The 22,236-nt window shown below is 49.9% G+C and overlaps 1 protein-coding gene across 1 annotated transcript; it reads right to left on the reverse strand.

The window, feature by feature from the left end:
- Window positions 1-312: 312 nt before the first annotated feature.
- On the reverse strand, window positions 313-1,100 carry LOC147115906 (uncharacterized). Its single transcript, XM_085989465.1, has 2 exons — window positions 883-1,100; window positions 313-526 (listed from the first exon to the last, which is right to left on the reverse strand). Exons 1-2 carry the CDS (start codon window positions 1,025-1,027, stop codon window positions 357-359), a joined length of 315 nt encoding a protein of 104 aa, XP_085845591.1. The 5' UTR covers window positions 1,028-1,100; the 3' UTR covers window positions 313-356.
- Window positions 1,101-22,236: the final 21,136 nt, after the last annotated feature.

Here is a 22,236-nt window from a genome sequence, read left to right on the forward strand (position 1 = left end):
GCTTAATGCAATTTCCGCTTAACATTCCGCAAACTTTTGCGCTGATATTGGGGGAATTGAGCCGAAAAAACCACCGCAATCGAGCGGAAACTCCAGACCGAGGTGTTTTAATGATTACAGTCATAATTATCCACCTCAATATCCATTCATTTCACCTGCTCCTGCACAACCAAGTTATTGAGGACATTAATTATAATTCCACATGGTCCTATTGTAAAGCAACCCTGTAAGTGTCCCACGTCACTGTATGATCTTTTAATTATAATACTTATTAGTAATGATGTAGGAAAATAAAGTTATTGCCCAGGAACATATTATGCAAAATTTACTTTAATGTTTGCTTTTATCCGTAAAATTTAGAACAATGCACATTGGGGTTTAGGTTTAGGTTTAGGTTCAGGTACAGGTTCCCCTCCTCCAGGCAGATGTATTATTGTGGATTTATCCCTGAGCTGGTAATCAGAGAATTTCTTTTCATCTTCCAGTAGCTTGTTGGCAAAAAGTAGGCGCAGATCCTCTGCGCTGGCTAAAACAGAAAAAAGAGAGAGAAACTGAGAAAAAAACAAGCCTAAACAGAACCGCAAACGCATCCTAAATACCATCATTAATAACTCTTCTGATTTTAGGATTAAATACATTTAGACCCAGCATCACCTCCAGAAAGCTGAATTCCAAAGTTAGGGTTAAACCCTATTGATTTCAATATCAGCATAATGCAGTTCTGCTGTGATACACACAGCCACTCTCCCATTAGGTGTACAGAACATCTGGGGGGCAATTTTCAACTTCCATCACCTGCCGGAGCGGATTGCCCACCCGATTTTCATCAGATTAATTTCAGAAGGCCATTCCTTAGTCATATGGCACTTGTTACCCACGTACCTGAAAATCCTACAATCTTCTCAGTCAATTTCTCCTTGAACTTCAGGATATTCATCTCATTGAATTCTGTCTCTGACTGTGAAACATCAACAGTAATTTTTTCCCCTTTCATCCACACCACAATCACTTTGTAGCTTTCCCCCATTGCACCGTCTCAGCGACTTTGCAAGCTGCTGTCTCTCCTCGGTAGTTCTCGAAGTCTATGGTAAACAAGCTGGTTTCAGTATCACTCTTAGTTTCAGGCACTTTGATGGAACTGCAGCATTGAGCAATCTATTTGCCACGTGATTGTAAACAACTTCCTTAAATGGCTCCAACCAAATGTTATTAATAATTTAGGAAGTGCTTTAATACGGCGCAATATCGGTAATAAAGAAATAACTGCGCACTTTGGAATAATCATCTTCTGTAATTTCCTGCAAATGATGTGGCCGTGCTCCAGACATTCTGGCCTTGGTTTTTGTCCATTTTACTGCCCGATTTTGGACCATTTCAGTGGGGCTGGAAGTGGAAAACACTGCATCTAGGGGTGCAGCTGTAGCCAAAAGAAAGTCTTCATATATAACGTCAATTTAAACATTTAATTGAGAATGAACTGTGTCCCTTTCTACTCTTTTGTTTCCCTTCTTGCCTACAATTATGCTATTTCACTCCTGATCTACTTTGCACCCTCATTGACAGGCTGGTGCTTTCCTCTCAAGTCTTTGGGGGAAAAATTCAGTATCGACCATTTTGGGGCGCTAACTTTAGCGGCCAGCACTAATTAGTGCGGCGACCGCGAAATTGAGTTTTAGTGCCCCAAGAAGGAAGTGGAGCGCTGCACACTTCTCTTAGGGCACTAACGTCGGAGTGCGGGGCGCTACCTTCAGAGCGCTAAACAAGTTCCGGCGCTGTCAATTAGAAAATCGTCAGGGGGGAGGTTTAATCATGCTGCACAGCCTCACTCTGATCATTGCTGCTTGTGAACTGGGCCTGCAAGGAGCTGCAAACCTTCACTCAAAGAAGTCATGGATGATCAGAGGCCCAGAGGGAGAGAGAGCCAGTTCAGCGACCATGCTTTGGAGGCTCTGGTCACACCCGTGGAACGCCGACGGGCAGTGCTCTGGCAGGAGGTCTTTGCCACAGGCCTTTAGAAGGATGTGGATGGAGGTCGCCCAGGACGTGTCGGCCAGAAGTGTGATCCACAGGACTCTCACCCAGTGCCAGAAGAAAATCAACGGCCTCACTCGGGTAGTCAGGGTGAGGACATCCTTCAAAAACCTCTACATCCCACCATCTCAACCTCACTCTGTACACACAGTGTATAAACCGCCACATCCCCAACACTCACCCAACAACTATGCCCACCTACTAAAAGTCACATCCACATCTCACGCCTTGCATACATTAATAGCTATTCAACTATGGTAGGCACCTCTGCCAAACACATGGCTGCACACTCACTCATACGCTTTCCTTTTTCTTGGAGGCCAAGTTTGCGCACAACAGGAGGGAGCAGCCATGAACGGGAGGAGGTGAGGTGGACCTGCACACCCTTACAGACCTGGAGGAGCGAGCGGTGCACATCATTGGGGCCCAGGTGGTGGGTGCTGTGGTCGTCGGAGACGTTAACATAAGAACATAAGAACATAAGAAATAGGAGCAGGAGTAGGCCAATCGGCCCCTCGAGCCTGCTCCGCCATTCAATAAGATCATGGCTGATCTGAACCTAACCGCCAATCTACTATCACAGAACCATCTCCTGAATCTTACAGAATTAGACACACGAAATAGGAGCAGGATCAGACTACATGGCCCCTGGGCCCGCTCCGCTACCCACAGGGCCATGACCAATCCGAACCTAGACCCATGTCCAAATTCCTGCCCGCTCCCCATAATCCTTTATTCCCTTTACTTCTAGGAAACTGTCTATTTCTGTTTTAAATTTATGTAATGATGAAGCTTCTACAGCTTTTTGGGGCAGCATATTCCATGGACCTACCGCCCTCTGAGTGAAGTAGTTCCTCCTCATCTCAGTTTTGAAAGAGCAGCCCCTTATTCTAAGACTATGCCCCCTAGTTCTAGTTTCACCCATCATCGGGAACATCCTCCCCGCATCCACCCGATCCAACCCCTTTACAATCTTATATGTTTCAATAAGATCGCCTCTCATTCTTCTGAACTCCAATGAGTAGAGTCCCAATCTACTCAACCTCTCCTCATATGTCCATCCCCTCATCCCCGGGATTAACCGAGTGAACCTTCTTTGTACTGACTCGAGAGCAAGTGTGTCCTTTCTTAAGTATGGACACCAAAACTGTATGCAGTATTCCAGGTGCGGTCTCACCAATACCTTGTACAACTGAAGCAATACCTCCCTATTTTTATATTCTATCCCCCTAGCAATGAAAGCCAACATCCCATTGGCCTTCTTAATCACTTGCTGCACCTGCATACTAACCTTTTGAGTTTCGTGCACCAGGACCCCCAGGTCCCTTTGTACTTCAGTACTTTCCAGTTTCTTGCCATTAAGATAATAACTTGCTCTACGATTTTTCCTGCCAAAGTGCATAACCTCACACTTTCCAGTATTGTATTCCATCTGCCAAATCTCTGCCCACTTACTTAGCCTGTCTATGTCCCCTTGCAGGTTTTTTATGTCCTCCTCACTCACTACTTTCCCTCCCATCTTAGTATCATCTGCAAACTTTGATATGCTACACTCGGTCCCCTCCTCCAAATCGTTAATATAGATTGTAAAGAGTTGGGGACCCAGCACTGACCCCTGTGGAACACCACTAGTTACTGATTGCCAGTCTGAGAATGAACCATTTATCCCAACTCTCTGCCTTCTGTTAGATAGCCAATCCTCTATCCATGCCAGAATATTACCCCCAATCCCGTGATTTTTTATCTTAAGCAATAATCTTTTGTGTGGCACCTTGTCAAATGCCTTTTGGAAGTCTAAATACACTACGTCCACTGGTTCCCCTTTATCCACCTTATATGTTACTTCCTCAAAGAACTCCAACAAATTTGTCAAACATGACTTCCCCTTCATAAAACTATGCTGACTTTGTCCTATTAAATTATGATTATCCAAATGTCCTGTTACTGTCTCCTTAATAATGGACTCCAATATTTTACCTACCATAGATGTTAGGCTAACCAGTCTATAGTTTCCAGCCTTCTGTCTACTGCCCTTTTTAAATAAGGGCGTTACATTAGCAGTTTTCCAGTCTGCCGGGACCTTTGCTGAGTCCAGGGAGTTTTGGAAAATTATTACCAATGCATCCGCAATCCCTACCGCCACTTCCCTCAAGACCCTAGGATGTAAGCCATCAGGTCCAGGTGATTTATCCGCCTTGAGTCCCATTATTTTATCGAGCACCACTTCCTTAGTGATTTTGATCGTGTTTAGCTCCTCCCCCCCATAGCCCCCTGTTTGTCCAGTGTTGGGATATTCTTAGTGTCTTCTACTGTAAAGACTGATACAAAATATTCATTCAGTGTTTTTGCCATCTCCATATTTCCCACCATTAATTTCCCGGTCTCATCCTCTAAGGGACCAACATTTACTTTAGCCACCCTTTTTCTTTTTATATAACTATAAAAACTCTTACTATCTGTTTTTATATTTTTTGCTAATTTACTTTCATAATCTATCTTCCCTTTCTTAATCAATCTTTTTGTTATTTTTTGCTGTCTTTTAAAGTTTTCCCAATCCTCTATCCACCCACTAGATTTGGCTACCTTATATGCCCTTGTTTTTAGTCGAATACTATCCTTAATTTCTTTACTTAGCCACAGATGGCTGTGTTTTCTTTTACACCCTTCTCAGTGGAATATATATTTTTTGGAAGTTGTAAAATAACTCCTTAAATGTACACCACTGATCATGTATCGTCTTACCCTTTAATCTATTTTCCCAATCCACTCTACTCAATTCCGCTCTCATACCTTCATAGTCTCCTTTATTCAAGCTTAGCACGCATGTTTGAGATCCAACCTTCTCACCCTCTAATTGAATATGGAATTCAACCATGTTATGGTCACTCATTCCAAGGGGATGCTTTACTAGGACATTTTTAATTAATCCTGTCTCGTTACACAGGACCAGATCTAAGGTTGCTTGCCCCCTGTTCGGTTCAGTTACATACTGCTCAAGAAACCCATCCCTAATACACTCAATGAACTCATCCTCAAGGCAGCCCTGCCCAAATAGATTTGTCCAATTAATATGATAGTTAAAATCCCCCATAATTATAGATGTTCCCTTATTACAAGCCTCAACTATTTCCTGATTGATACTCCATCCAACAGAGTTGCAACTGTTCGGAGGCCTATAGACTACGCCCACTAGTGTTTTTTTCCCCTTATTATTCCTTACCTCCACCCAAACTGTTTCATTATCCTGATCTTTTGACCGAATATCATTTCTCTGTATTACAGTGATTCCTTCCTTTATTAACATAGCCACCCCACCTCTCCTTCCTTCCTGCCTGTCCTTCCTGATCGTTAAATAACCTGGTATGTTTAATTCCCAGACATTGTCACCCTGCAGTCATGTTTCTGTAATGGCCACAAGATCATGCCCATATGTAGTTATTTGTGCCATTAACTCGTCTATTTTGTTACGAATGCTACGTGCATTCAGATAGAGAACTTTCAAATATGTTTTGTGACACTTAGTTCCTGCTTTTGCCCTTTTTATTACTTTAACTTTTACTCCATACCTTCTGCCCCTTCCTGACACGCTCTGGTTTTTAATTTCCCCACTGCTACCTAAGTGTCCCAGGAAGCAAAACCCATTTCTCCCACACCAGTCTTTGAGCCACGCATTTAACTCTCTAATTTTATTTGTCCTAGCCAAATTCGCTCGTGGCTCAGGTAATAATCCAGAGATTATTACCCTTGAGGTTCTGTTTTTTAATTTGACCCCTAGCTGCTCATACTCCTTTAACAGAACCGGCTTCCTAGTCCTATTTACGTCGTTTGTACCAACATGGACCACGACAACTGGATCCACCCCCTCCCACTGCAAGTTTCTTTCCAGCCCAGAGGAGATGTCCTTAACCCTGGCACCGGGTAGGCAACACAGCCTTCGGGACTCTCGCTCTCGGCTGCAGAGAACTCTATCTATCCCCCTAATAATACAATCCCCTACCACTACAACATTTCTATTTAGTACCCCCTCTTGAATGGCCCCCCATTCCACGGTGCTGTGGCCAGGTTGCTCATCCTCCCTGCAGTCCCTGCTCCTGTCCCCACAGGGAGTAAGGACCTCGAACCTGTTGGTCAAGAGCAAGGGCTGCGGCTCCTCCAGCTCTACCTCCTGGATCCCTGTACCTGCCTCATTCGTAGTCACACCGTCCTGTCCCTGACCATGGGCTACATCTGAATTACTTAACTTCATAGGTGTGACCACCTCCTGATACACAGAGTCCAGGTACATCTCCCCCTCCCTGATGTGTTGCAGTGTCTGAAGCTCAGACTCCAGCTCATCAACACGGAGCTGGAGTTCCTGTAGCAGCAGACACTTGTCACAGACGTAATCACCGTGAGCCTCAATGGGGTTCACCGGCTCCCACATCTCGCAACATTAACACATCACCTGCTCCATTCTATGTAATTAATTAAATTTTTTATTGTTAGTTATGGACACCCTCTGCCCGATTTTAGATGCTAGTATCCCCTTTAATTAATTGGATTTAAATTAAATCAATCCCTCTAGTTACACCAGTTAAATGGTTTACCAACAGTCACTCTGCACCAGAAAGGCCTTGGTACACCACCGCAACCTTAAAAACTATAAACCACAGACTTAGGCCTAGAAATTCAGTTGGTTGCGCCAGCAGTTAGCGCCTTAAGAGAAGTGAATTTCGGGCGCTATGCGTGTAGCGCCCGGGTGCAGCGCAGTTTGCGCCTCGCCCCAAATTAAGTGGACCCTTAGCGCCGGCATAAAGTTTAGCGCCCGGCCGGCTGCGCGCGCAGAAAATGACGTCACATCCTCGTGCAACGCCCTTTGCGCGCCCCGATTCCAAACTTCAGTCGGACCGCCCCATTGTGCGGCTGGCGGCCAGAGCGTTTGTAAAATGGAACGCAACACAGCCGACGCGGGCCCCGGGGAGCGCAAATTAAAGGGCACGTACCCTGCAGTATAAAGGGCAGCCATTTTGCAGCAAACTCTCTTGTGCAACGGATTTCTGGACACACAACAAGGAGGAGAGCTAACTGGTTTCGTGCAGCAATAGCTCAGGTATTTTTGGACTCAGGCCAAAGCGCTGCAAGTGCCCTGTTGGAAATTTGACTGTTTGCCAGCATTTGATGGGGGCTGCATGGGGTGCCAACGCGGAGTTTCAGCGCCATGTGCGTAGGGCTCGCAGACGCGGGGTCAGAGGGGCAGCCCTGGCTAGAGGCAGAGGGGGCAACAGGCGTCGGCAACATAGGCCTTACCCAGTCAGGGTATACCGCCAGCAGCGCTCCTACCTCACCATGAGTGGCGCGCGATGTGTAAGAAGGCTGAGATTCTGAAAGGAGGTGGTTGCAGAGATCTGCCACCTGCTTCGCAGAGATCTGCGTCCAAAGCTCAGGTGCAGGACGTCTCTGTCGGTGGAAGTGAAGGTGATGGTGGCATTGAACTTCTATGCCACCGGCTCCTTCCAATCCGCTGTTGGGGACATAGCGAACATATCCCAGTTCGGCGTGCATCGCTGCATCCGCCAGGTGGCCGATGCCCTTTTCAGAAGGAGACGCCAATTCATCTCCTTCCCCATGGCCCTGGAGAGCCAGCATCAGCGTGCAGTGGGATTTGCTAGACTCGCGGCCTTCCCCTTGGTGCAGGGCGCCATTGACTGTACGCATGTGGCTTTGCGGGCACCTCTGGAGCATGGGGAGCAGTATCGCAACCGGAAGGGCTACCATTCTCTCAATGTGCAGCTGGTGTGTGAACACAAGCAGCGCATCCTGGCTGTCAATGCCTGCTTTCCAGGCAGCTGCCACGATGCCTTTATCCTGCGGCAGAGTACTGTGCATGACATGTTCGAGGCACAACCTCCCCCAAGAGGATGGCTACTCGGGGACAAAGGCTATCCTTTGTGTACCTGGCTCATGACCCCGCTCCGCGCGCCCAGGACCGCTGCTGAAGAGGCATACAACGAGAGCCATCAAAGGAGCAGAAACATCATCGAGCAAACTATTGGGGTCCTCAAGCAGCGGTTCCGCTGCCTTGATCGTTCCGGTGGATCTCTGCAGTATTCGCTGCAACGGGTCTCCCAATTTGTCGTAGTTTGCTGCATGCTACACAACCTGGCTCTCCGCAGGATTCAGGCACTGCCACCTGACGTTGGACCACCACCTCAGGAAGAGGAGCAGGAGGAGGAGGAGGAGTACTTCAGGATATTCATCTCATTGAATTCTGTCTCTGACTGTGAAACATCAACAGTAATTTTTTCCCCTTTCATCCACACCACAATCACTTTGTAGCTTTCCCCCATTGCACCGTCTCAGGGACTTTGCAAGCTGCTGTCTCTCCTCGGTAGTTCTCGAAGTCTATGGTAAACAAGCTGGATTCAGTATCACTCTTAGTTTCAGGCACTTTGATGGAACTGCAGCATTGAGCAATCGCTTTGCTACGTGATTGTAAACAACTTCCTTAAATGGCTCCAACCAAATGTTATTAATAATTTAGGAAGTGCTTTAATACGGCGCAATATCGGTAATAAAGAAATAACTGCACACTTTGGAATAATCATCTTCTGTAATTTCCTGCAAATGATGTGCCCATGCTCCAGACATTCTGGCCTTGGTTTCGTTCCATTTTACTGCCCGATTTTGGACCATTTCAGTGGGGCTGGAAGTGGAAAACACTGCATCTAGGGGTGCAGCTGTAGCCAGAAGAACGTCTACATATATAACGTCAGTTTAAACATTTAATTTAGAATGAACTGTGTCCCTTTCTACTCTTTTGTTTCCCTTCTTGCCTACAATTATGCTATTTCACTCCTGATCTACTTTGCACCCTCATTGACAGACTGGTGCTTTCCTCTCAAGTCTTTGGGGGAAAAATTCAGTATCGACCATTTTGGGGCGCTAACTTTAGTGGCGAGCGCTAATTAGCGCGGCGACCGCGAAATTGTGTTTTAGTGCCCCAAGAAGGAAGTGGAGCGCTGCACACTTCTCTTAGGGCGCTAACGTCAGAGAGCGGGGCGCTACCTTCAGAACGCTAAACAAGTTCCGGCGCTGTCAATTAGAAAGTCGTCAGGGGGGAGGTTTAATCATGCTGCACAGCCTCACTCTGATCATTGCTGCTTGTGAACTGGGCCTGCAAGGAGCTGCAAACCTTCACTCAAAGAAGTCATGGATGATCAGAGGCCCAGAGAGAGAGCTCGCCAGTTCAGCGACCATGCTTTGGAGGCTCTGGTCACGCCCGTGGAACGCCGACGGGCAGTGCTCTGGCAGGAGGCCATTGCCACAGGCCTTTAGAAGGATGTGGATGGAGGTCACCCAGGACGTGTCGGCTAGACGTGTGATCCACAGGACTCTCACCCAGTGCCAGAAGAAAATCAACGGCCTCATTCGGGTAGTCAGAGTGAGGACATCCTTCAAAAACCTCTGCATCCCACCATCTCAACCTCACTCTGTGCACAGTGTATAAACCGCCACATCCCCAACACTCACCCAACAACTATGCCCACCTACTAAAAAGTCACATCCACATCTCACGCCTTGCATACATTAATAGCTATTCAACTATGGTAGGCACCTCTGCCAAACACATGGCTACACACTCACTCATACGCTTTCCTTTTTCTTGGAGGCCAAGTTTGCGCACAACAGGAGGGAGCAGCCATGAACGGGAGGAGGTGAGGCGGACCTGCACACTCTTACAGACCTGGAGGAGCGAGCGGTGCGCATCATTGGGGCCCAGGTGGTGGGTGCTGTGGCCGTCGGAGACGTTGACCCTCTTGGGGACAACAACGGTATGTTCATCACCTCTCCCTCTTCTCTCATACCACTTGCCCCTCACACCACAAGCCTTTCCCACTTCCATCTAAGTTTACTGTCTTCATTCCTTGCTCCCTTCCTGCCCCCCTCCCTGACCTTAACCCCACTCTTGTGCCTTTATGTTTTCAGATAATCAGCCACCAGCTGACCAGCCTGTCCCTCAGCCTCCCAGTGGCAGCGACACGGGAGAGGAGGAGGAGGAACAAGCCAGAGCCTCACTGCTTGTGTCTCCTGAAGACGCTAGGTCTGATAATGGGATGACGCAGCTGCTGAAGGGGAGCCCAGTAGATGGGTCTGATGTGGGTGATGCTCTGGGACCCAGCGGGCTGCAGCAACACCGCGGGGAAAGGAAACCTCGAGGGGCCATCTCCCGGAGGGTGAGTGCGCGCACGAGTTCGGCTGCACAGGACTCAGATGAGGACGTCGATGAACATGTACACCGAGCTCATGGGTGCAATGGCAAGGGTGCCCAGGAGCATGGATGCACCAGCAAGGAGCCTGGAGGAGTCCGCCTCCAACATTGCACTCAGCTCTGCTCACACCATCGAGCCCATCCTTGGTAGTTTACAAAGGATGGTCGACTCGCAGAGAAACCGTGGGGACCCAGACCTCATGCCACATGTCATGGGTGAAGTGGTAGCAGTTATTGCAGCACAGGCCGAAGCAATGCAGCAGCTTAGTGCTGTAATGGAATCAGTGGTTGCTGGCATTCAGTCTCAGAGTAGTCTCATGCAGTCTCAGATTGATGCCACGCAAGCACTGACTGCTGCTATTGTGTCCGTGAATGATTGAGACACGGACAGCAGGAGTTGAACAAAACAAGTCTTTACTGATTGAAGTCAATCGAGAACTGAAAACAACAGAGGCTCACTAGCGTCTTTTATACAGGGGTGGTCACTGCCGGTACTGCAGTCTGAGACCAGTTATTCTCTTAAAGGTACATACACAACAATTCCTCCCCTTTTAGATAAACAGTACATAACATTCATTTAACAACTAAATGATAACTAATTACAATCACAATTACGGTTGCTAGATACATTGGTTAAGTTTAAGCAATTATAAGTTCAGTCTTTGAGGAGGCTTCCTGATTCTGTCTGGATAACGCCTCTTTGGGGTATCAGGTTCTTCTGGCAATGTTGAGTCGGGATCAATGTCGTTGTTTGGTTCATCTGCTTCCAATATCACCGGTTCTGCGGTAGCTGCAATTGGTACGTCGATTTCATTGCCAGGTGTATCAGATCGTGGTGTGGAGTTGACGTTTTCCAGTGACTCTAGAATCTGGTCAGCATGGCGTCTTACAATGCTCTCTCCAACGTCCACGGTATACATGAGAGGTCCTTGCCGTGTACACATCGTTCCTGGCTGCCATTTCTCAGTGCGGTAGTCCCGGGCCAAAACTGGTTGACCTATCTTAAAACTCCTGGTCGGCCTTTCATTCATATTCTGAAACTGCCTGTTCTCCACATCTCTTCGGACGTTTGGCTTAACCAATTCCAAGCGGCATCGTAGTCTTCGATTGAAGAACATCATGGCTGGAGTTTGGTTGGTAACCGCATGTGTCGCATTCCGGTAGGCAAACAAGAAGTTGTCCACCTTGTGTTGTAGGGGTATATCTTCATTACACATTGCCTTGATAGCTTTCTTGAATGTTTGGACAAACCTCTCGGCCAATCCATTAGTGGCTGGATGATATGGGGCAGATGTGTAATGCTTAACATCATTGTTCTTTAAGAACCTCCGGAACTCTTCAGACACAAACTGTGGTCCATTGTCAGAGCAAATCTGTTCAGGCAGCCCATTCCTGGCGAATATGGTTCGTAAAACTGTGATAGTTTTTTCCGTGGTGGTTGAGGACATTTTTATTGCCTCTGGCCACTTTGAATGTGCATCCACCGCAATTAAAAACATCGAGTCCATGAAGGGACCAGCAAAATCAATGTGCACCCTTTGCCATGGAGATGAGGGCCACTCCCATGGGTGTAGCGGAGCTTGTGGTGGGGCGTTTTGGACCTTCTGGCATCCTGCACAGCTCTTGGTCATCTCTTCAATTTCTCTATGATTCCCGGCCACCACACAAACGCTCTGGCTAAGTTCTTCATTTTTACCCCACCCAGATGACCCTCATGAAGCTCATTGAGCACTCTATCCGTCAACTTAGGTGGAATTACTACTCTGGATCCACACATCAAGGTTCCTCTGCACACTGACAGCTGTTCTCTTCTCGGCGAGAATGCTGGCAGCAGTGGTTCGCCATGTGCTGGCCATCCCTTCACCGTTAAATCATAGACCCGCGATAGTGTCGGGTCATTCCGTGTTTCCTTTTCTATGTTTACACTCATCACAGGGAGACATTCGACTATGGTCGAGTGGAATAACTCCATTGGATCCACTGCAAGGTCTTCTTCTTCCACCGTCGGCAACGGTAGGCGTGACAATCCATCAGCATTCCCATGCTGTTTAGTTCCTTTGTACTCGATGTCATATTGGTGTGCCCCTAGGAAAAGAGACCACCTCTGCAGCCGTTGTGCTGTCATTATCGGTACGCCCTTCTGAGGGTTGAAAATGGAGACAAGAGGTTGATGATCGGTTAGTAGAGTAAATTTTTGACCGTGCAGGTAGTGATTGAACTTCTTCACCCCCCACACTAGGCTGAGGGCCTCTCTGTCAATCTGGGCGTAGTTATGCTCGGCAGAAGTTAACGAAAGTGACGCAAAAGCTATCGGCCTCTCTAAACCATCAAGGAATTTATGTGACAGTACCGCCCCAATGCCGTAGGGAGACGCATCACACGCCAGTCTGATCGGCAGTGCTGAGTTGTAGTGAGCCAATACTTCCCTTGAAGTGATTAAGTCCTTACTCTTCTGAAAGGCCCGCTTACATTCATTGCTCCATTTCCATGCTACTCCCGTTCGTAGCAGGGCGTTCAGTGGGTGCAGAATTGTCGACAAATTTGGCAAAAACTTATGGTAGTAATTCACCAATCCGAGGAATGACCTCAGTTGCGACACATTTTCAGGCGCTGGGGCCTTAACAACTGTTTCAATTTTGTCAGGGGACTTATGTAACCCCTCTTCATCAATCACGTGGCCACAATACGATATCTGTTTCTTAAAAAACTCGCACTTGGGGCGGTTGGCTCGTAGCCCATGTTCCCGTAGTCTAGTGAGCACCTGTTCTAGGTTGTTAAGGTGTTCACTGTCATCTTCACCTGTCACAAGGATGTCATCCAAGTAACACTGAGTCCCCAGAATCCCTTGCAGGACTTGTTCCATCACTCTTTGCCATATCGCCGGAGCCGATGCTACTCCGAATACCAATCGATGATACTGGTAAAGACCTTTGTGAGTGTTTATCGTGAGATACTTCCTAGAGGACTCTTCAACCTCCATCTGCAAATATGCTTGTGCTAGGTCAATTTTTGTAAAACGCTTCCCTCCAGACAGTGAGGCGAAGATGTCTTCTATCCTTGGAAGAGGATATTGTACTGTGTGAAGGACTGGGTTCACCGTCACCATGAAATCTCCACAGATGCGAACCTTCCTTGGCTCCCCGGACTTATTGCTTAACGTTTTCTTCATGACAGGAACGACGGGTGTCGCCCACTCGCTCCAATCGACCTTAGACAACACGCCTGCCTTCTCCAGATTCTCCAGCTCTGCCTCGACGGCTGGGCGAATTGCATATGGTACCGGTCTTGCTTTGAAAAACTTGGGAACTGCATTCTCTTCTATTTTTATTGAGACGGCTACGCCTTTAAGCGTGCCCAGTTCTTGTTGAAATACCTCTTTGGCGTTAGCTAAGATTGTTGACAATCGTCCAGGAGTGACGTCTTCATCTTTTTTACCGTCCACCGTCATTGCATGAATGGAGTGCCAATCTAAGTTTATCTTCCTCATCCATTCACGTCCCAATAACGGTGGTCCACCATTTGGCAGTATGTAGAGATACAATTTCCGTATTTTCTTGCCGTTGTATTCGACAGGCACCCTTATTTTTCCTCTGGGGTATACTTTTTGCCCCGTATACGTCGTCAAGACGATGGATGTCTCTCTCAAGGGTATGTGTGAGAATAGCCGCTCGTAGTCTCGTCAATTCATGATGATTAGTGCTGATCCTGTATCCAATTCCATTTTAACTTGGGACCCTGCTATCGTGAGGGTGACCCAAATGGTTCGGTGATCCTCTTTTGCGATTACATTGTGAAGTTTGAGACAGCTTAGTCTCCTGTTCTCGGATTCACTATCGCTCATCTGGTCTTCGGAACTACTGTCCGTCATCTTTTGTACTTTCTTGTACGGTCCCTTTGTAGCCTTTTTGTTGTCGCTGGTATTCTTCCCAGACCTGCAAACTCGTGCAATGTGTCCCATCTTTCCGCATTGCCTGCATATTTTGTCTTTGGACCAGCAGTCCTTCTGGTCATGGTTAGTTCTGCCGCAGCGATAACATTTTGCAAATCCCCGTGTCATTTCGTGGGTGCCGTATTCCTGTGGCTTTTGTTGAATTTCTGCAGCTCCCCTGGCTGCTGCTTCATGCGATACTGCCACGCTGAAAGCCTTATCTAGCGTCAGCTTTTTCTCTGAGAGTAACTTCTTCTGTGTTCCTTCACTCAGGAGTCCACAGACAAATTTGTCCCATAGGGTATCTGCCAGTCCTGCTCCGAACTGGCAGTGCTTTGATAGCTTGCGTAGTTCCGTAAGGTACTCAGCATTGCTCTCATCTTTATGCTGAGTTCTCCTGTGGAATTTAAATCTTTCTGCTATCAACAGCGGTGCAGGGTTCAGGTGTTCCTGTAGGACAGCAACAATTTCGTTAAAACTCTTCACCTTCGGTTTGGCTGGAGTAATCAGGTCCCGCAATAGGCCATACGTTCTAGCGCCCATTAAGTTTAGCAATACCGATGCCTTTTTCTCATCAGCTATTTCGTTTGCCTCGAAATATACCTCGACTCTTTCCACAAACGTGGTCCAGTCCTCTATTGTATTATCAAAAGCAGTGATACAGCCAGTCTTCGGCATCTTGCAAATCTAAAGTGGTGCCTCCCGCGCTTTGCCTTCTTCCCCGATTTAACAAAATGGCGCCTCCCGCGCTTTGCCTTCTTCCCCGGATTAAGATGGCGCCTCCCGCGCTTTGCCTTCTTCCCCGCTGTTGCTAGCGCTGCTTTCCGCAATTCCCGTTGCAACCTGCAGCTCCTCGCAGTTTCTTGCGTGTTTAATATTTATTTTTTTATTATTTTCCCATCGTGGAACAAACCTGTGGGACTCTGGCCTCCCTCTTCTCGGGTCTATACGCAGCCCGGCTTCGTAGCACTGGCCGCGCCCTGTATGCTCCACCCTCTCTCTCGCTTCTTCCCGACAACGCTGCTCGGCCCCGTTGCAAGCCACCCGCTCGAGTTCGCGACCGCCGCAGCCCAGGAAGGATCAGTGTACTACCTGCCACCAGCCCGATTAGCTGAAGCACCGTCGACAGGAACCAGGCCCCGCTTTCGACAGCTTCTCCAGCAATCTTCAACTCCGCTAACACAGGGGCGGATGCCCACGGTCGACGCCCGTTTCTACTGCTTCTTACTTTTTTTTCTTTCTGGCCTCGGCCTCTGCTCACTTCGCTGTAGGAATGGATCCCAGGAGGTGGTGCAGGCTGTAGGTAAGTTCATATCTGCTCGTCGCCAGTATTATGTCCGTGAATGATTGAGACACGGACAGCAGGAGTTGAACAAAACAAGTCTTTACTGATTGAAGTCAATCGAGAACTGAAAACAACAGAGGCTCACTAGCGCCTTTTATACAGGGGTGGTCACTGCCGGTACTGCAGTCTGAGACCAGTTATTCTCTTAAAGGTACATACACAACAGCTGCCATCCCCGTTAGGTTGCCCACAGTCCACCGGGGATCTCATGGTACCGCAGCAGGCCAGCAATCTGTGCTCGAGCAGATTGCTCCGGATGCTGAGGTTCTGCCCCGGGGGAGTGGCGGTGTGTCGGTTGAGCAGGAAGGTGCTGTCCTTTCTCAGGATGACAGCATTCCTGCTCCCAACACTGCCGGTCCGGCATTGCACTTATCGCAGCCTGTAACCCAGCCATTCCAGACTGCTGCCGCCCATGCTGAGGTGGTGCAGTCTGCAGCTGGGCCCACCAGGCCCAGAGCTGGTCGAGGGCATCCTGCAAGGCCATCTGCAGTCTCTGGCTCCCAGACTCAACAGCCTTCCACCAACCTTGCTGCAGCCACTGGGGCCACATTATGGAGGAGCAGTAGGGTTGGGAAGGGGGAACTCAAAAGGAGAGGGAAATCATTTAGGAAGGACGAGTATTTTAGTGGCACATGGGGGTAGTGTGTGTTAATAAATTGATGGGTTTGTAAATATATTGGCCTAGAAATTGGGTTGGTAGCGCCGGCGCTGAGCGCCTAAAGAGACCTAGAATTGGGGCGAAGCCCTATGTTGGGGCGAGCGCTATGAAGATAGCGCCAACTCAGATATTGACTATACATTTAACGCCTGCGCTAAGTGTTTGCGCGCGCCCGCGAGCGCAAGCAGCTCATGACGTCATTTCAGTGTGCAACGCCTTTTAGGAGCGCCTGAGCGCATATTGGGTGGCGCCCGGAGCCTTAGCGCCCAGCGCTATTAGTGACAGTTCGAGCGAGGGCTAACAGGCCCTTCTCGGAGTAGGGCGGCGCTATTTAAAGGGGACAGCTCTAGTGCAGAATCTTCTGTCACTTGGCCTGCTCATTGCGATCGCTGCTAGAGAGAGTTGGCGAGCTAATGTGGAGCGGAGTTCTGGGAATTTAGCTTTACAGTACTTGGGACCTTCAACCCTGTCCGAACCACTTGCACCACTACACCTAAAAGCCTTTTGACCAACTGGCATCGGAATGGGAGCTTGTTTGGAGGGCGACGGCCTCATCGCCCAACACTGTGAAGGGGCAGAGAGACGGCGGGAGAGAGGGCCGGGATTGGCCAGAATGAGGAGGGGCAATGGAGGTCGCCCAATCCGACGGGATGCTGCGAGGGTCTTTAGGCAGCAGGTGACAAGCCTTGACATGTCGGAGGAGCCGTGTTTGCGAAGGCTCCGAATCTGGAGGGACATTGTTACTGATCTGTGCCACCTGCTTGGTCAGCATCTGCAGCCGCGTGAACGCTGCAGAACCTCTCTGTCCGTTATGGCTAAACTGACTGATGCCCTCCATTTTTATGGCAACGGATCCTTTCAGTCAGCCATTGGGGACAATGCGACTGTCACTCAGGCTGCAGTCCGCTGTTGCATCCGGCAAGTGACAGATGCCCTTTATAGGCGAACGCGTCAATTCATTACCTTCCCTCGGACCCTGCACAAGCAGGCGGAGGAGGAGGAGTATGAGGAGTATGAGGAGGAGGAGGAGGAAGAGCAGGCAGAGGAGGAGTAGGAGGAGGAGGAAGATGGAAGGGCTGCTGAAAGTGGAAGGTCCATTCGTCAGAGGCTCCTCTGGACTCGTGTCGACACCCCTGTGGCGGAATGATGAGAGTCTTAACTCATGCGCACTTTGGATGTTTCAGGGCCTCTGAATGCCAGCATCACTGAAAGTAGTCACATGCACCATGCAACATTGAAACTTCTGTTTATTGACACAAAAGTCTTTCATTACAGCTAAACAACGTAATGTGAGCACAAACCATAACTTTCAAAATAACTGTTAACTGTTCGGCCAAGCCGCAAAACTCAACAACCCTCAGGAAATATAACAGCAGGTGAGGGTGTCCTTGAATTTGGACAAACAAACGTCTCAGCACCTCCCTGTACAACTGACCCCTTCAGGGAGAACGACTTCTCTTCTGCGCCCGGCCCCTTTCCTCCCTGCTGCTCCTACGTAGTTGGACCCCAGTGGCGGGCTCAAGGCTGGGGGATGCCTCCTGACTGCCTGGAAGCGTGGAAGCCCCTGAGGGACGGCCTGGCCGACCTCTGGGCTTGGAGGGTGCGGACGCAGGATGCTTGCTGTGACCATGGCTGGGAGCAGTGTGGCCTGCAGGTGGTGGCAGCTGCAATGCAGGCGTCCCAGTGCTGGCATGTGCAATGCTCTCCTGCCGAGAGAGGACACCTGCACCATGGTCGGATGACACACTGGCTATCTGAGGGGAGCGGCTCGGCTCATCTGCCACAATCGCATGCTCCACTGATTCCTGGCCTTGTACGGGAGTGGAAGGGCCCGGGGTGATCCTATCTGATGCAGAGAGGGTGGCTGCAGTGAGAGATCGCGTTGCGTCAATCTGGCTGTGGAGGAGACCAGCAATTGACTGCGTGGCAACAGTGAGGACCTGTGTGCCAGGTGCCAGTGCTTCGGAGAAGGCCTGGATAGTTCTTCCCATGGCTTCAGACAAGGCAGGTGCCGACCACTCCACTGCCTCGGACAAGCCCTGCACAGACCTTTCCAGGGATTGTCCGAAGCCCTGAACAGTCCTTTCCATTGCCGACTCAAAGCCGTGGACAGTCCTCTCCATTGTTGGGCTGAAGCCCTGGATAGTCCTGTCCATTGTGGCCCCGAAGCCCTGGATAGACTTGTCCATAGTTTCCCCGAACACCTGGAGAGTCCTCTCCATTGTGGCCCCAAAGCCCTGCAGAGTCCTCTCCATTGTTGCCCCGAAGTCCAACATACTCCTAGCCAATGAATCTATTGACTCAGGCATCTTCTCCACTGCAGCCATCAGCTCCGTGTGTCTGACCCGGGCCTGTTTGCTCATCTCAGCCAGGCGACGGACCTCATCTGCACTCTGTGCAGCAGTCATGATGACCTGCCTTGCCCTGCGGGGAGACGGTGGCCAAACTTGCCTATCCCCCGTGCGCTGCTGCATGCCGCTTGGTCCGGCAACTGGTTCATCCTCAGAGCCACCCCCCCTCCCCTCCAGGGAACTACTATCCCCAGTCTGCAGATGTCTCAGCTCCCCAGATTCTGCAGCGGCTGGTCCAGATTCCTCCTGGTCCTCGCCTCCGGTGGCACTGGCACTGGCAGCTTCAGCGCGTTGAGCCCGAGTTGGTGCTGCTTCATCTGAAAGTGGGAGGTGGAAGAGTGGCTTTAGCAAAAGGACAGCTTTGCTGAAACGCATGCCAGATTGCGGCAAGGCTCTGACATGGCTGCACACTGAGGATGCATGCTGGCGGGGGGATCAAGTGGAAGGCAACAGGTGAAAAAGCTGAGAGTCTTACCCCGCTGTCGGTAACGGGGTCGGCAGATGCAGTGGTCACAGGACCAGACAGACGTCCTCCAAGTATCTGGTGCACTCTCTCCTCCAGATCCATGAGAGTGACCACTTGTGCAGGTCCGCCACCGGTTCGACGCTGCTCCTTTCGAATCATCGCCAGCTTGGCCTGCAGGGGAAAGAAGGGGAGATTCTGTTAGACGATGCCTTGAGACCTCATCGCATGCCCCCCATGGTGCAAGAGCCCTTACATCAGGCCTTGAGACCTCATCGCATGCCCCCCATGGTGCAAGAGCCCTTACATCAGACCTTGAGACATCATCGCATGCCCCCCATGGTGCAAGAGCCCTTACATCAGGCCTTGAGACCTCATCACATGCCCCCCATGGTGCAAGAGCCCTTACATCAGGCCTTGAGACATCATCGCATGCCCCCCATGGTGCAAGAGCCCTTACATCAGGCCTTGAGACCTCATCGCATGCCCCCCATGGTGCAAGAGCCCTTACATCAGGCCTTGAGAAATCATCGCATGCCCCCCATGGTGCAAGAGCCCTTACATCAGGCCTTGAGACATCATCGCATGCCCCCCATGGTGCAAGAGCCCTTACATCAGGCCTTGAGACATCAGTCCATGTGTGTGCCCAGAAAGGGCCATGGGTGCATACTGACAGATGGCCATTGGCGCATCATTGCAGCAGGGTGCCCGAAGTCAGCTGCAGATGGAGGGAAGCACAAGTTTGGTAAAGCATCACTTACCCTAACGATCCGTGTGAGGTCGTTGAATTTCTTCCTGCACTGAACAGGGGTCCTGGTCGCCATGCTGCTGGAGTTGACCCTCACAGCAACATCCCTCCAAGATCGTCGATAAGCCTTCTGATTCGGCCTCTTGCCATTATCCGGATACAGGACCTCTCGACGGTGTTCAACTGCAGCCACCAAGTGGTCCAGAGCCTCAGTGCTGAAGCGCTCTGCTCTCTGCCTAACCTTCTCCATAATGAACAAGTTTGTACCGCCAGACAAGGGCGAGCGCCGAATCTGAGGCTCTTGGGTGTTGAAGCTCAGGCTGACTGACCCACCCCTTTAAGAGCCGGCCGGCGCCTGGAGGTCTCGTGCTTTCCCGTAATTGAGTTCACCTGCGCTGCGCCCGTCCGCGGCGATATTGAGTAGCGCCTGACCTTTTGCGCCTTAAGAGCACCGTGCAACGGCTGATTTAGCGCCTCAATCCCCCTTGGGGGCGATGCAACCCAATATCGCGCCAGGCGGCGATAAGTTTCGTCTGGCTATAAACTTTGCGCATCACCAGTTCTAACGCCTCAAGCGGGGCTATACCCAATTTCTAGGCCATTGTGTTTGTGAACGAATAGTTATGCTTGTAAATAAATATTTGTGTTTGGTAACAAATAGTTCAGTTTGATAAGAAAGAGTTGCTTTTGTTGATAAATGGCTTTGTTTGTTTATGAATAGTTGTGATTCATAAGAGAGAGTTATGTTCGATAATAAATTGTTAATTTGACGTTGCACATTTTGTGATATTTCTCATTTGACCTTTGCCCAGTGATAGCGGCTGCGAGCTGGATGTAATGATGTGGTTGTGCTGCGCAAACGCCATGTGTTATATCATTGATTGGAAGCGCTGTGTAATGAGGCGCTCATGCACGGCCCTTGCAGAAGCAAGATTGAGTGCCTCCCTCCTCCGTTGCTGCTGCTCCTCCTCCTCTTCATCCTCCTCCTCTGCCTCCTCCTCCTCCTGTCCCTCTTCCTCCTCCTGAGGTGGACCTGCAATCCCTGGTGGCAATGGCTGGGCCCTCAGAATGGCCAGGTTGTGCAGCATGCAGCACACAACGATGAAGAGGGATACCTGATCAGGGTAGTACTGCAGGGCTCCTCCAGAGCGGTCAAGGCAGCGGAACTGTTGCTGTAGCCCGCTGATAGTCTGTTCTATCAGGTTCCTGGTGGTGGTATGGCTGTCATTGTATGCGTGCTGAGCAGGAGTGTTGGGGTTGCGGAGGGGTGTCATTAGCCAGGTGGCAAGTGGATAACCCTTGTCCCCGAGTAGCCAGCCACGAGCTTCAGGTGATGGGTGGAACAATGCTGGGACACCAGTCTGGTGCAGGATGAATGCATCCTGGCTGCTACCAGGATAGCGGGCATTGACGGCGAGGATGCGCTGTTTGTAGTCGCACACCAACTGCACGTTTGTAGTTATGGAATGCCTCTGCATTGTGATGAGGTGCCCGCAATGCCACGTGGGTGCATTCAATGGTGCCCTGAACCATGGGGAAGCCCGCTATCCTTGCATAACCACATGAGCATTCATCCTGCTTCTCTCTGGTCATGGGGAATGAGATGTACTCCGTTCTTCTTCTGTAGAGAACGTCTGTTACCTCCCGGATGTAGTAATGGATGGCGAACTGCGAAATGTTTGCAATATGCCGTGTTGAAGCCTGGAAGGAGCCGTTGGGGTAGAAATTGAGAGCGACTGTGACGTTAACTGCCACTGAGAGAGACGTCCTGGTCCTGAGCTGAGGCTGGAGGTCTGGCTGCAGGAGGTGGCAGAGCTCTGTGACCACCTCCTTGCTGAAGCAGCGCCTTCTAAGACACTGCTCCTCTGAGAGATGAATGTAGGAGAAGTGCTCCTGGAAAACCCTGGGAGGGTAAGGCCTCCTGTCGCGAGGTCTGTCGGCCCTCCTCCTACCTCTGGCCTCATTTGGCAATCTCTGTCTCTGCATCTGCTGCCTCTGACGGAGTTGCCGGAGGGCAAGGTGGAGTGCCAGTACAGCCCCCATAAATGAGAGAAAAGAGAATGTAGAAATGTTCAGAGCAATACAAGTGAAGAAACTGTTAGAGCAGCAACAAAGCAAACATTGAGAAAATGTGAACGCAGCCAAAACACTATCTGACAACCAGCAATGAATCTGGCCTCCCAGTGACCCAGTAGGTGATTCCTTTAAATAGTGCCCCGGCAGCGGCAATCCCAGGTATCAACGTCTGCTATTTCTGGCATTTCAGCGCCAGGCAGTAAGTCAGGGAAAGTGAATGAATTTCACATCCGGGGCGCTAACGGGGCGTAGCACACTCATTGATGTCACAGTCTGAGCGGTGCGAGAAGGCCAAGCGCTAAGTGATAGCGCCGGCGCTAAATGCCAAATGAATTATGCGGGCATCATTGGAATCGCCACGCCCGGGCGATAAGCCCTTAGCGCCCCA

Source organism: Somniosus microcephalus, chromosome 6, assembly GCF_052327205.1.
Source record: "Somniosus microcephalus isolate GS21.2 chromosome 6, FLI_Smic_1.0, whole genome shotgun sequence".
NCBI classification, from domain to species: Eukaryota; Metazoa; Chordata; class Chondrichthyes; order Squaliformes; family Somniosidae; genus Somniosus; species Somniosus microcephalus.